At 50.3% G+C, this 13,629-nt stretch overlaps 1 protein-coding gene across 8 annotated transcripts in view; it reads right to left on the bottom strand.

Annotated features, from left to right (window-relative positions):
- Nucleotides 1–688: 688 nt before the first annotated feature.
- Nucleotides 689–13,629, bottom strand: part of UBR4 (ubiquitin protein ligase E3 component n-recognin 4) — a 134,403-nt gene continuing 121,462 nt past the window's right edge. For all 8 annotated transcript variants that reach the window (XM_087446698.1, XM_087446699.1, XM_087446697.1 and 5 more), the window contains 7 exons: nt 12,783–12,925; nt 12,197–12,322; nt 10,892–11,086; nt 7,859–8,083; nt 4,504–4,594; nt 3,632–3,794; nt 689–1,071 (listed from right to left, as the gene is read on the bottom strand). In XM_087446698.1, coding sequence (XP_087302824.1) covers nt 1,007–1,071; nt 3,632–3,794; nt 4,504–4,594; nt 7,859–8,083; nt 10,892–11,086; nt 12,197–12,322; nt 12,783–12,925 — 1,008 coding nt within the window. In that variant the 3' untranslated portion in view covers nt 689–1,006. The remainder of the gene's footprint in view (nt 1,072–3,631; nt 3,795–4,503; nt 4,595–7,858; nt 8,084–10,891; nt 11,087–12,196; nt 12,323–12,782; nt 12,926–13,629) is intronic.

Below are 13,629 nucleotides of genomic sequence, written 5' to 3'. Positions count from 1 at the left end.
AAGCTCCTCCTACGCACGTTGCCTGGATCAGGCTTGCCCTAAAATCTGGGGAGAGGCTCTTAGGAGTCCTGCTGCCTCAGAAGCATGGGGAAGCAGTTCTCCAGGCCCCAGAGGCAGCAGCCACAGTGGTTCCGGACATGGCTTCAGAGGCACAAACCTGTAGCTCGGGCAGCTCCAGGCTGGGCAGCCCTGGGCGAGTGATGCTAACTTACAGGTCCTCTCTCGCGGGGTTATTGGAGAGACTAGAAATCACACACACACTGGGTGCCTGGCACGGAGAAGGTGCTCAGCAAAGGGCAGCTGCTCCTTATTCTGATTCTCAGGCTGCTCCGGGCCCTCTCCTAGCACGGCAGGCGACTGTCGAATGCCCCACTGCCCTGAGCCTGCCTTCAGCCAAGCGCTAGACGACCACTGGGATCCACGTCTTTGGGTTCCAGCTCTTAAGACCAAAAAATCAAGAGGCAAAGAGTTTGTTTTAGGAAGGACCACAGCCACCAAATGCAGTGCCCCAACTCGCTGGCCGAGGACAGACAGGCTCCATTTGGTGTCCACAGGCAGCCCAGAGGCAGCGATTCTGATACATTAGTCTCCTTGCACTGACGCTGTAAGGGCTATGCGGTCAAGGAAAGTCCTTGGCCAGCGTCACTAAGGATGGGTTAAGCAGTAGTCAACACCTCCTTTCTCAATGTGCATTAAGTCATTCGTTTATTTCTCCAGATGTGCACACTCAAGTATTAAGTCGGCCAGGACAACTCGTGGCTCCTAGGTATGTACAGGTCCTTCAATGGCTGGGGTTATAAACAACTTCATAGCTAGTGCACCACACACACAAGATAAAACAGGAAGCCTAAAAACCCCAAGCCACTCCAAGAAAAAATGAGGGAGGGGAGGAGGAAGGAGTAATGATGCAGCATCCTGCGGGGGAATCAATGCACAGGAGGGAAGAACACAGGGATGGAAGGCAAGCTAGCTTCAATCTCGGTCCGCTGCAGTTTCCGTGGGACGGTCAGGGGACTGAGTTCAACAAGTCCTTCAGGAAGCTCTCCGGATCAGTGATTTCTGATAAGAGACCTGGAAAACAGAGGTAGAGGCTGGTCAGGACAGGCACGCACAGCCCCCAGCCCCACTGAGTCACAGCTGCCGCATCCACGCCGAGAACACACTGTGCTCCAACAAGCCCCGACACGGGCGCTCCCTGAAGATCAGCATGACTGGGGAGACAGTCACTGAGCACACACTCTCGTCTGTTAAGAGGAGTCCTGTCTGGAACTGAGCACACACTCTCGTCTGTTGAGAGGAGTCCTGTCTGGAAGCAGGCACTGCTGTCTGAAGTAAAGACACAAAAGTGGCAGAGGCCGACCTCACGACAGCCCTGGGGTAGAGGTTCTAAACCCGGATCCCCCCACTGCAGGGGGTTTGCAAGTCCACTGATAATGAGTGCAAAATGGAGGGGGGTCTTCTAGAGGGAGAGCGTCCACAGCCTTCAGCATATTCTCAAAGGGACCTAGGACCAAAGAAAGGTTAATACACCACTGCCCTTGAGGTTGGGAGGAGGAGAGTAGGGGGCTCCTCTGAGCTTCCATCCAACCACTAGTCCTGGAGCCTTGAGCAAGCTGCCAGAGCTCAGAGGCTCTGTTTCCACAACTATTAGACAGGGACCGCGACAGACAAGTCCTTGTTATGTCACTATGGGGATTAAACGAGGCCATGACGTGAAAGTGCCCAGTGCACAACAGGTGCTCAATCAGCACCAGGTCCCGTGGCCCCCGCCCTCCCTCACTAAGTAGGGCACTCACATTTAACCCATGTGGAGCTGTTAACCCCAAGGCCTGGCAACATGCGAACTGAAGTCACCTCCCCAGCGTTTGCATTAACAGAGGGAAGAGTGCCACTGACCATCTCGTGCTGGTTTTGGAAGATGTTTTTGTCACCGCATTTGAATAGGGTGTGTCTGAGGTTCTCAAATTTTCTCCAGTTTAAACAAAGTCATACTGTAAAAACCCAACCTCGGAGTGAAGGCCACAGAGGCTCCCCCGGTGGCACTCACTCTCCCGTCTTCAGGCCGGGTGCTGCCACCAGCTCCAGGGTTCACGCAAAGCCTTGAATTGAGGAGAAGACCTTCCTTCCCCTGCCCACCTCCCCTCCTCTTACTCGGACTCTTGCATTCACGCTGACAGTCTTTGTTCAGACATTCACCAGACCCCTGGGGACAGGCACGGTGCTCAGCACTGAGGACACACAAACACGCGACCTGCTCTCAGTCAGGCCTCACTTTTTGGAATGAAAGCAAGGAGTGCAGCTAAGGCAGAAGGTCTAGGCTGAAATGATGCTTGTGGGAGCAGCAGAGTCAATTAAGTTAAGAACTGAGGGGAGCGGTGCTCACACCTGACAGCCGATAACAGGGAGGCACGAGGCCTACAAAGGCCCATCCCAGTTCATGGCTTCCACTGAAGCCACGGCAAAGGACGGCCAAACCGGAAGCCCCAGGGCTTTTTGAGAAACTCCACCAGTTGGTGCTGAGCTGAGAAGAAAGAGGAATTCACACCGAGCATCACCTCAGACCTTTGAGGGTTTAGTTCCCAGAGATAAAGACAGACAGAAAAAATGCTAATGGAAGTTTTCTCTTGACAGTGGGATCTGGGGAGACTTTTTTCCTGCTTCTTTACACTTCACAAAGTTCCCACTGTGAACGTCAGGGAGAGGAGAAATAAGCTCACAGAAGTGTGAGGCGGGTTCCGTCACCTCTGCCTTGGCTCTGGGAGCTGCACCTCAGAAGGGACAGCGGTGACAGGGGCTGTAACGCAGCGCTGCCCACCACTGGAGAGGGCACTGAATTCTTAATCCTAGGTGGACTGTCCCAGGCATCAGCCCAAGTCACCTCCCCCTGCTTCACCTGATGCTTGGTTATAAAGTCCAAACAAATTTTAATGTGTTTGCAATCAGGATGACAAATTTGTTGCGTAAAGACTGTACGCAGGAGAGAACAATGAACTTCGTTCTTACTAGCTGCAGGATGAGGGGCTGAGGACGCCTCAGAGGACAACAGTTCAAATGCTGCCCTATTCTTACAATCAGAGATGCTCTTCACTCTGTTTTGATATCTCCATTTATTTTAAGAATCAGAGTTGAAATCTCTCACAACTCCCTGGAGGCAGCAGTGACTAAGAGATCTCAGTCCCCAAGAGGCAGGAGGAAGACAGGTAAGGTCCACGTTAATTCTCTGAACTGTCATAAGAAGCCAGTAATCAAAAAGAGGATCTACCAATTTTCCAGCTTTGCCCCATTAGAAACTTATTTAACCTTCAAAGCCTTAAGTTACCCCATCTCTAAAATGGGCATAACAACAGTTCCTACCCCATAACAGGGTTTCCTTGTGGATTGGGAAAGTGCATGCACGATGAGCAGCACAGGGCCTGAGACGTAGTGAGCACACCACACATGTCAGAGCTGCTATTCCTGTTATCAGCAGCCTGGCATTTACACAACTCTCCCAGACCTGGTGGTGGCCCACAGGCTGGTTCTCGCCTCTGTTTCTTCTCGTATGTGAGGATGAAAGCTACGGCCAGCCCCACTGAGACAGACATGGGTTTTACTGCAGAAGATCTTTGAAAGATAAAACCTTGACACTGACCGGCTGCATCAAGGAATTCCGAGAAGGTCTCCACTGGCATGAACTCCTCCTGGAAGGTCTTCAGGGCTTTGTCAGCAGCTTCGTAGATGGGCATGTCGTTGTGGCGGATGTATTCTGCTAGAGAGCAGGACCAGCCTCCCTCCGTGTTGCTGGTAGGCACCTTCTAAGAGAACCAAGAGGAGACAGGCCCAGAGAGTGGATTACTTAATGCCTCAAGTCAGTAAGGCCATTGCAGTCCCAGGGAAAAGAGAGCCCTCCCATACACATCACAGTTTTCCCTGGAGGATGTGTTTTGCGTCCAGGCACAACAAAATTCCATTTCATTCTCCTTACGGCCCCTTGATTATACGCTGTGTCATGTGAACCCACAAGCTCCAACAAGTGACTGCGTTCTTCCTCCCCGCACATTTCACAGCTGCATTCCCAAAGAAGATGGAATCGACAGCATCTTCAATAGAGCCGTTTCATTGAGATCACAGAAGGTACCGCCCCAGGCCCTCTAACTCTCTCAAGGCAGAGAGGAGTGTCCTGTCATAAGCTGGGCTGGAGTAAGTCATCCGCACACAGGGCAATGGAGTTTCTGCGGCAGAGGGATGGAGCAAACCCAGGGACTCGGGAGGGAAGAGCTCCTGGAGAAGCAGGTTCGCAGCAGGCCTCAGACCAGGTGGTGGGAGCAATCTTGGCCACAAGTGTACATCACAGACATGGGGTCTAAGCTAGAGGGCAGACCCTTCCCATGGCATGTGCAGTCTGTTTCTCGGGAGAGGTCAGTGGAGGAGTAGCCACCCAGCGGCTGAGGCAGGGTCCGAGCCAGCAGCACAGGTATCTTACACCCTGGCAGAAACCAGCCGAGCCTCTGATGGCATTCTTACCTTAAACATGTTGTAAATGAGATCGACAAGGGCCCAGAAGAGCAGGGAAGAGCGATAAGCAGAGTAGTCCTTCACTGCCTTGTCCGTCAGCCTGGAAAAGAAAACCAAACTCCACGTTCAAGAAGACCCTGGAAGGATACTCACAGGACAGAGCAGAGCATTCTGGGAGCAAGGAGAGAGCCACAGTAACTACTCATCACTCACTCCAGCCACCTGCCTACCTTCTCGGGAAAGAGCAGCTGTGGGCAAGAACTTCTGAGGCCCTGGGCCCCATGGCTTATCTACTACAAAAACTACAAAAATGATGAGTGAAGTACTCATCATTAGTACTGTCTCTCTCCAGATCAGGGTAAATCGGAAGAGGGGAGACATAAGCTGCAACATGGCAACCAAAAGGCTACAGCCTTAAAGAGATGCCCAAGAGGCTGTGTTTCCCATCCTTACCCCACACCAGCTCTGGACTTGATGGGACCTCATAAACGAAGCAGGAAACAAGGCCTACTTCAGTCTTCGCAGTCCCACTGTGAGAATTTCTAGTCAGCAGACCCAAACCAACCAAACATAGTAATCTGTCATCCACGTGCTGTTTTAAAAAAACAGCAAGCTGGTGGAAAACATGCTGAGCAACAGTAACATCCAGGATGGAGGCTGCAACCACCCCAACACCTCCACATCCCGGATAATCCAGAGCTGCTCACCACACCCCTTTGTTTCTAACCAGTATCACCTCTACTTAATCCAATGATTCAGTTCAGGATTAAAGACCAGCCAGTCCCTTGGAATCCTTAGGGCTATCTGTGACAATGTCCACTTCCTTCTTGGCAGGCACTCTTGGTGTGAGGAATGGTTACACCAGGTAGAGCCACTGTGAAATAGAGAAAGACCAGACTCCTCTCTGCACAAAGAGTGAAATACTGGTACTGGGATTTGGTTTCTACCGCCCAAGTCTATAAGACGTTTTGTTTGCAAACTGCCTTCACGTCTGTAACGAGCAAATAAAGGCTAGATGAACCACTGTCATAGACAGTCTACACCATGGGACAGAGTCCATAACTAGAGAGAGTGGAATTTAGTATTAAAATGTGTGTGAGTGCGTGCACCTGCATGTGCGTGTATATATGTAAGAATCATAAAAATAAAACAAGCATAGATGTCATAGAGGCTAAAACTATATTGTATGTGCCTCAAGTGAAGGGACTGCCTACCATGGGACAGGCCATCCATATCTGCATTCAGTGCATGTTTAATTCATTAACAAAAGTAAAGTAAAATAATAACAAAACAATTCCATTTGCTAAAATATGCTTTCTATACCCTCCCTCCACCCCAATATCCTCTACAACACCCACTTTCCCCCATCTGCCATGCATGAAGATGCCTGAGCCTAAAGTGAAAATCCCTGTAAGGTGGGCCTGTGGATGAGGACGGGAATCCATTTCTTTGCAGTTCTACGGGCTCGCAGACAAGATAACAGGCAAGGCTCTGACAGAAGCCTAAGAAAGTCCTGGGCTTAAATACTTACAAGTTCCTGGCCGAGGACCCTTTTTTCCAAAATGTAAAACATACAGAAGAGGTAAACTTCTCTTGTGCATATTCCTAGAGCTACATTTTTGTGTATCTGCTACTGCCTCCCACCCTACAATGGACTTAGGACAAAGCCTGGTCCAATGACACTGCCCCAACCAGCAGGATGACACCCTTGAAATGTCCTTCCAGCTATGGTCTCTCCTTGGAGGGTGTCCCAATACCGTGCCAGTGCCCAGCACCTCCTGCAGTCTGTTTCAGGAGCGCCCGCTCACGCCCCCACGCCACGCCAGGTTTGGTCCTTCTCTGTGGCTGTTTTGCTGTGGTAAGCAGGAATCTTGAGTGACCCTACCCAACTTAATTATTTAAGGCTAATTAGTAAAGGTGACTAATCTGCTACAGAGAAAATGGCAACTCATGAACAGAGCTCACCCTGGATTTCCTAATTAAGCTATGGCCAAATTGGCTTCTCCTTAACTGCCTGGGACAGTAATGAAGTCTGGTCTCCTAAGTGAAACCAAAACAGCTCCTGTGGGTTCAAATTTCACACCTGCCACCAAGAGCCTGTGCCCAGTCAACGGCCATTTTATTTGCTATGGATGCAGCCTGAGCCTGGCTTATCGACAACTTACTACCCTCCACATCTAACTTTTGATTTGTAGCAGCTAGTTAACTATTAACGCTTCCGAGTCTCAGGAAACACCGAAAAGCGCTAAGTCTGGAATGGGGGCAGGGGTTAGGTAGGAATCGAAGAAGACTTGCCCCCTCCTATTCTACACAAAGAACCTGGTACTGGACTCAACAGTAGAGCTCCAACCTGGGGGTGTGAGGTGCCTGCGACTAGCAATGCTTGCTTGATAAACCAGAGCTGATGGAGGTCAAGATACCAGGTGTGCCAATTCAGGCACATGGCTATTTCCATCTGGTCTGTCTGTATCAGGGGCCCGAAAGCTCCTCCTCTGCCCTCCTGTTGGCCTACAAACGTGGAAATGTTCCCTCGGATCCTAGCGAAAACAGACTGACAAAGACAGATCTTCCCAAAGTGAAGCAGACTTTCCTCAAGTGGCAGAAGAAAGCTGACAAACCCATACCCTCCCCTGTAGCCCGGGGCAGGCAGAGGCTGCACAGGGCCACTATGAGCCAAGAGTAGTGCCCACGGAGGCCACTCAGTGTGTGGCAATCCATGCGGTCATCTCGAAGGGCTTGCTGTTGTTTGCAGTCATTTCTCTCAAGACACCGCCCATCTGACCCAATTCACAGCACAAGGTCATGAACACAAAGACCACCTCCCTCCTGAGATGCCACTCCTTTGGAAGGTATCCACATGAATAGGAGAGGAAGAAGAAAGGCTCAGTAACATAGGAGAGATGGGATAGGAATGTGACCAAGGAGGGAGAAGACAAGCTTCTAATCATCAGAAAACAAAATCCCCAACCACAGCCATGCAGAAGTTTTTCTAGTTTATGCCCAGACCAGGAAGGCTGGGGAACCTGGTTACCTGTCTCAGCCCCTTGCTGGCCCTATTTCTTCTCCTGGCAGTAGTCTCACCAGTGCCTACCTGGCTTCCTCTCTGAAATTTTCCAGAGGTAGGCCCGACTCCAGCTTTCTAGTGGCTGAAGACCAGACCCAGAGGTGGCTAGGCACCTGCCAGCCATCAGACCTAGACTCTCAGCATGACAGACTGAGAAGGGTCAGGGTCAATTGCCCAGCCAAATGAGCACACCTTCACTTAGCACACACACACATTGCTAGGCAGCTTTTAAACACACTGGGAATACATAATCCAGGTCACAGGCAGCCCAGGACACGGCTTCCTGAAGCAACTACTGACCTGGTGGCTCCCCCTGGAGCCACTGCCCGGGCCTGAGAGGTTACCAGCAGCCTCCGTAGGATCTCCACACGTGTGGCTCTCCACTTCTCGGGGGGCAGGATGTGGAGGGCCAGGACTGTGAAATAGTGGGGCCCGTCCACCTCAAAGGCACTCTCCACCCACTTCTCCTTGGGCTGCTCCAGAAAGCCCTGGAGGTTCTTCTCCTCTCGGGAAGTTGCTCGGGTTCTGCAACAAAAAGGGCACAATGAAACCAGGGTAGAAGCCAGGCACCAGCAGCAAGAGGGGAGGAGGGTTTGCTCAATTTCTCATCTTCTGTTGAGTTTTTTGAACACTTGGATCACTGAACATCCCCACCCAGCCTCGACGACCCCTCCCACCTCCTCTCTGGCAATCCATGTGCTGCTTCCCCTCCCAAGCCCTTGTTGGTGGCATCTTTCTTGCCCTCCCCACCCCAGGGCTCAGCTCCAGCAGAGTTCCAAACAACTAGTGATTCTTGAGCACCCCACCTCATTCACAAACACTCCACCATCAAAGGGTCCTAACAACTCAGGAAGGTGACGGCTAGCACCTTCTTACCACAATATCTGAAGCCCAGAGAAGTGAAGTAACTTGCCCAAAGTCACCAAGCCAGTAAGTGATGGAGCCAATGTGAATGCAGAATCTCTGACTCTGAGCCCACAGCCCTCATTCTCCCATACTCCACGTGGACTCATTATAGCTAAGTTGTTCACACTGCATTTACATCCAGTTCCTTTCCTGGGCTCTCTACTTTGGTTTGTTTTCTTATGTATCTGTGTCCCCTCTCCTTCATTAGAACAGTTTCTTCCAGGCAAGCACTGCTTCTTGTTCTTGTTCTTGCCTAAATCGCAATGATAACGGTGAGCATATAACGCCAGGCACTGCTGTAAGAGCTTTATATGGATTGCCTCACTTAAATCCTCACAATAACCCTATGAGACAGGTACTATCCCAATTGTACAGACGAGGAAACTGCAGTACAAAGTAGGTAAATACTCTGCCCAAAGTCACACACTGGGGAGTGAAGGAACTGGGCTTTGCACGCAGGCAGTCTGGCTCCAGAGCCCATCTGTCATTAACTTTCCATCTTCCCTCTATGACAAAGCTCTGACCAGCGGGCACTGAATCAGCACTGAGATCACTGGAGTCCTTTCTGGTCTTAAGTCTCTAGCTACACTCTCTCCTTAGAATCTGGACAGTGCTCTCAGGCCAAGAGTGCTTGATGCCCTAGCCTAACTCTGTGGGGGAAAACAAACAAAATGCAATACTAGAAGCCACTAGAATCAAAGTTACCAGGTCAGCAGACAGCACTGCCAGACACCAGACTGTGGGAAAACAGGAGGGGAAGTGCAAGGACACCCTGCTTCCCTCTGCTCCCTGAAGAACAGGCACAGATGGAACAGATGCAGATACTCAACCTGACTTTCCAGAACTGGGGATCAGAAGCTTTTTGCCATTGCAGGACCTGCTCAACTCTGCTCTGGCTCATGGTGTGACATGCTTGCCTTTACATACAAATGTTCCACCAAAGGCGGCTATCACCCCTCCACTAGCCCCTTGTGATCAAGCTCACACCAGTGTGAAACGACTCACTAGGGAAGCAGTCTGGGGCTGGAAGAGAGTGCCTCTCTGTGAAACTTCTGGGTCAGCCTCTAACTGACCAAGATAACCAGGATACAGCCAACTCCCTCTCCAACTAAAGGACTGAGCATGAGTTACAAATGTCGAGCATTTGAGAAACCCAGTGACACTTAAGTCACTGGCTCTATTCTGCTGGGCAAATCATGCTGCCTCTCTGGGTCTGCTTTTCTTCCTGGAGAATGGTGCTCCATTCTCTCTATAGTGGTGTCCACTATACTTCATGGCTGCCAAGAAGAGACATGTCCCTGCAAAGCCAAGGGCTCTGTCCAAGGCCCACAGACAATGGTAAGCAGTGCGGCTCAGGCCTGAAGCACAGTTCAGTTAGTGGGAACACCTGTGCTGTCAGTGAAATAGGTGTGTCTCCTGAAAGTCTAAACAGTTCAGCAGATGATGTAATGCACTGACGGAGACCTGCCCGTGCATCTTTTAACAATGAAGCCTGCAGTCTTGAGGTCAGCCTTTTATCTCACAAGGAAATGGGAGGGAAGGAGAAATAACATCATAGAAGAGAGAAGACCAGAAAGGACAACGGATATTGTCCTGTTGCGTCAACTGAACTGCAGCCACCGTGGGTGGACTGTACACAGCCTTTCAACAGCCTGTCAACTCTCTGCCCAAATTTTGTAAGAGTCTTGATAGAAGATGGGGCCTAAAAGTATGAAGCCATTTAAATCAAATCTAAAAGCTAAAATACATGAAATCTCTTGATTTGCTTTTAAAATCTGGGGTGAGATGGAAGAATATTATTCTCTGCCCCCTAAGTGCTTCTTTAAAATGACACTTGTAGGAATCAACCTAATTGTTCCATAATGCACATATGGACAAAAACACACATCTATTTTTTTCTGGCTGCCTCTTTCTCAGTTGACTTTCCCAGATAATCTTCAAGACCCCTTTCCCCTCCCACTTGCCAGAAGCATTCCTCACTGGAGAGATCACAGGGACAGCAAGTCCAGTTTCCATTTATGAAATAGTCCTTGGTTCTGCACAACCCCCAGCTGTGAAACCACAACCTGTGTGCCCTGGACAGTGACTGCGTACGGCCCCAGCCCACAGCCTCCCCTCATCCAAGAGAACAGTCTCGCAAGTAGGAGGAAAGGTTACGTCAACGTAGAAGGGTCTATGGTCTGGCTTCTCCCAGTTCCTGCTCCCCTGTGGGCTGAAGGCCAGTCCAAGGATGCAGCCCTTGGCTGCCTATGGTGGGAGATGGGACAGTTTTGGAAAGGAAGCCACCAAAAAGCTGCAGACGAATGTCCCTGCTTCAGTAAAGGTCAGCACCTGTGCTGGAGCAACTAGGGCAAACACGGGAAACCGGGAGACCTCGCTGGGGAGAAGGACACAGGGCGGCCGCCCAGTGGGGTGCGCGGTACTGACGTGTTCAGGACGTAAAGCACAGTGTGCATGATGTATGGAATCAGGTGGATGTTGCTCTCCCGGCCGCCCCCGCCGGTGTCCGCACTGAATGACTGCTCCATGGCAAAGCGCAGGAACAGCAGTTTCATGTCGTGGATGTTGAGCTGGTACGTGGGCTCCCGCTGGCCTGTGCATTCCTGGAGGTAGGTGTTGTGCCTGTGGAGAAGCGGAACAAACGTGGAAATGGAAGCAAGCTCCCTGGTGAAAACCCAGTTTGGAAGGCAGAGCCCCTCTTCGGCACCTCCCTGCCTGATGGCTGCAAAGCTTACACAAATGGCTAGAGGAACGAAAGGGAGAGTGGAGGGCAAGGGCTGGGGCCACTAGGAAGACAAGAGCAGAGGACACTGCAACTGGGTGAGATGCTCTCCAAGCTTTGATGAGAACCTGCCAGTTCTGGGGGGCCCATTTCTTGATGGACAAATGTCATAGGACATATCATGGCCGCATCTACAGGCAGAAATGTACTTCCACATTTTAGAAGAAGAAATGCAGAACTTACCCATCCTGACTGACAAGGTAATCTAGTCATAAGAATTATCTCTTTGACCTTCAAATATAAGTTTTTTTCTATGTCAATATACATTGCCATCTATCTGGGCTCTGACTCTGACTATGTGCCCTTGAGTAAGTTACTCAACCTCTCTGTGCCTCAATTTCTTCATCTGTAGAATGTGTATTATAATAAAACATGGTAAGCACATCAATATGTTGTCCGTTATTATTTTCATCATGATTACTGCCAGGTACCTGTTTTATGGTGAGTACCTTTACATCCCTGGGCTTTAAAACAAGCCTTGGGGTGGGACACCACCCCACAAGGCATCAGCAAGAGACAGGCCCTCTTAGAAGCTTTAGCTACTCTACTCTGGATTTTTAGGATGAGGGTGGCCTTGTGAGGAACCTGATATTCCCCATGCCACTAGACTAGTTATTTCATTATTCAAACCTCAGAGGTATGCAGTATAGAACTGAACCCTAGGAAATTTTGGCCTCAAGAATCAAGTCAGGGGTCCCATGTCTTATGTCCTAAGATCAACAGAGGAGGAGAGGTAGCAGATAACTAAAAATTCCATGTGGTGCACCAGACACTGAGGGTGCTGGCTTCTCTCTGTTCTGACAGCTCTCCTGTCAGCAAGCAAAGAGACGTGGGGTCCCAAGGAAGGTGATAGGAGATGGGTGTCCCCACAGGCTGGTCTGATAGCTGATATTCCCCCATACCTCCTGGGAATCCCCTCTTTTCTACTATGCAAAATGCTCAACACTCACCTTGCCAAGCAGGTGGCAAAAGCTGATTCAGGGACGTGAGGCCCCCAGACTGGAAGGAGCCCATTGCACTTAGTGTTGGCGTTCTGAAGGGCAGCGCTTTCCCACTCTTCCCGGCCTCGAGCTAGCCTGGATTGGGAGGAGAGCAGGGACAAGTGACTGCTGGAATTAATTTGGCAACCAGGTACCTGGGCGAGTGGGGCAGAGAAGGGTTTGCTAACGCTAAGGAAGTAAATTAGCCCATGCTCCTGACTCTACAGAGGTAATTAGCCATTTGTAACCTCAATATGGTAAATGCTGGCTTCCCTGCTTCAGACTGCTTTCACCAGCCTTGGGCCAAAAGCCAAGGGTATTTTCCTAGCCACATGGCAAGAATGGCTCTTGGGCTATATGGTCTAAGACAGAACACCCTACTCCCCAGAGACTAAGGAATAGCATTAAAACCTCAGGTTTGGTGGGCCCGCTCCCTCCCAGTCCAGGGCCTTGGGCAAGCTGCCCACTTTTCTCAAGTAACATAGGTCTAGAGCTAAGCACACATGCGAGAGAGGTCTACTGAAGGAGCAGCCACTCTGCAAGAGCCAGGGCCTACCTGACCGCAGCCAGATGGCAATCGTAGTGCACGATGTTGAAGTGGGACACGGTGCTGTAGCCCTGCTGTTTCCGGGGCTTATTCTCCATCTCCTCCAAGGCTACCCGCTTGGTGAAGGTATAAATGCCCAGGACCTTGGTAGGCTACAAAGACAACATAAAAAGGAGAAACTCCAAGACAAGCTTTAGAAGGAGGTGAAGCAGAGCAGAGGGGACCCAAGTGTTGACTTTCCTAGGACGGGATGTGTTCAGAAGAGGGGGTGATGGTAAGCCCCCAGTGTCTTGGTGAAGATCTTGGCTGGGCACAGCCCTAGTGAAACGAGCAGTGTGGGGAACAGCGAAAGAAAGAGGATGGAAAGGCAGAAACGAAGTCTAAACTGTCATTCCTTTCTTTCTGCTTCACTTAGCTGAAAATGAAGAATAAAGTGCCTTCCTGATAAGTCACTTGCTTATCAAAACTCATCAGGCAGCTCTGAGGAGCCCCGTTACAGCAGGACTTACAAGGCTTACAGCCCAGGGCACTTGCCCTTCAACAGCTTGGGTGCTAAGTAGTAAATCCAAGCTGGAGAGGAAGAGAACCCCATTTAGGCCTCTAGGGGAATGAACAGGTCACTTGCTGTTCTGCTCCTCTCAGGTGTAAATCTAGTCTGGTAGAGCCTAAAGAGTTAAGGTCCTAATCTTCTCCCCGGGTATCCTGAGTGGAAGAAGCATAGTGTGATTTTAAAAGGCCCAGGTCTGGAGTCAGAGCGGCCTGGGCTAAAATTCTGGCTTTGCCAGGTGACCTTTGTTTTCTCATCCATAAATTAGGGCTTTTTACAGGTTTAAAGATAAAATTATCCAGTTACATA

This window comes from Ceratotherium simum, chromosome 22 (genome assembly GCF_057802395.1).
Source record: "Ceratotherium simum simum isolate JZ-2026a chromosome 22, ASM5780239v1, whole genome shotgun sequence".
Classification (NCBI taxonomy): domain Eukaryota; kingdom Metazoa; phylum Chordata; class Mammalia; order Perissodactyla; family Rhinocerotidae; genus Ceratotherium; species Ceratotherium simum.
The sequence above is the reverse complement of the archived record's forward strand: the minus strand, read 5'-3'. Positions and strand labels throughout refer to the sequence as shown.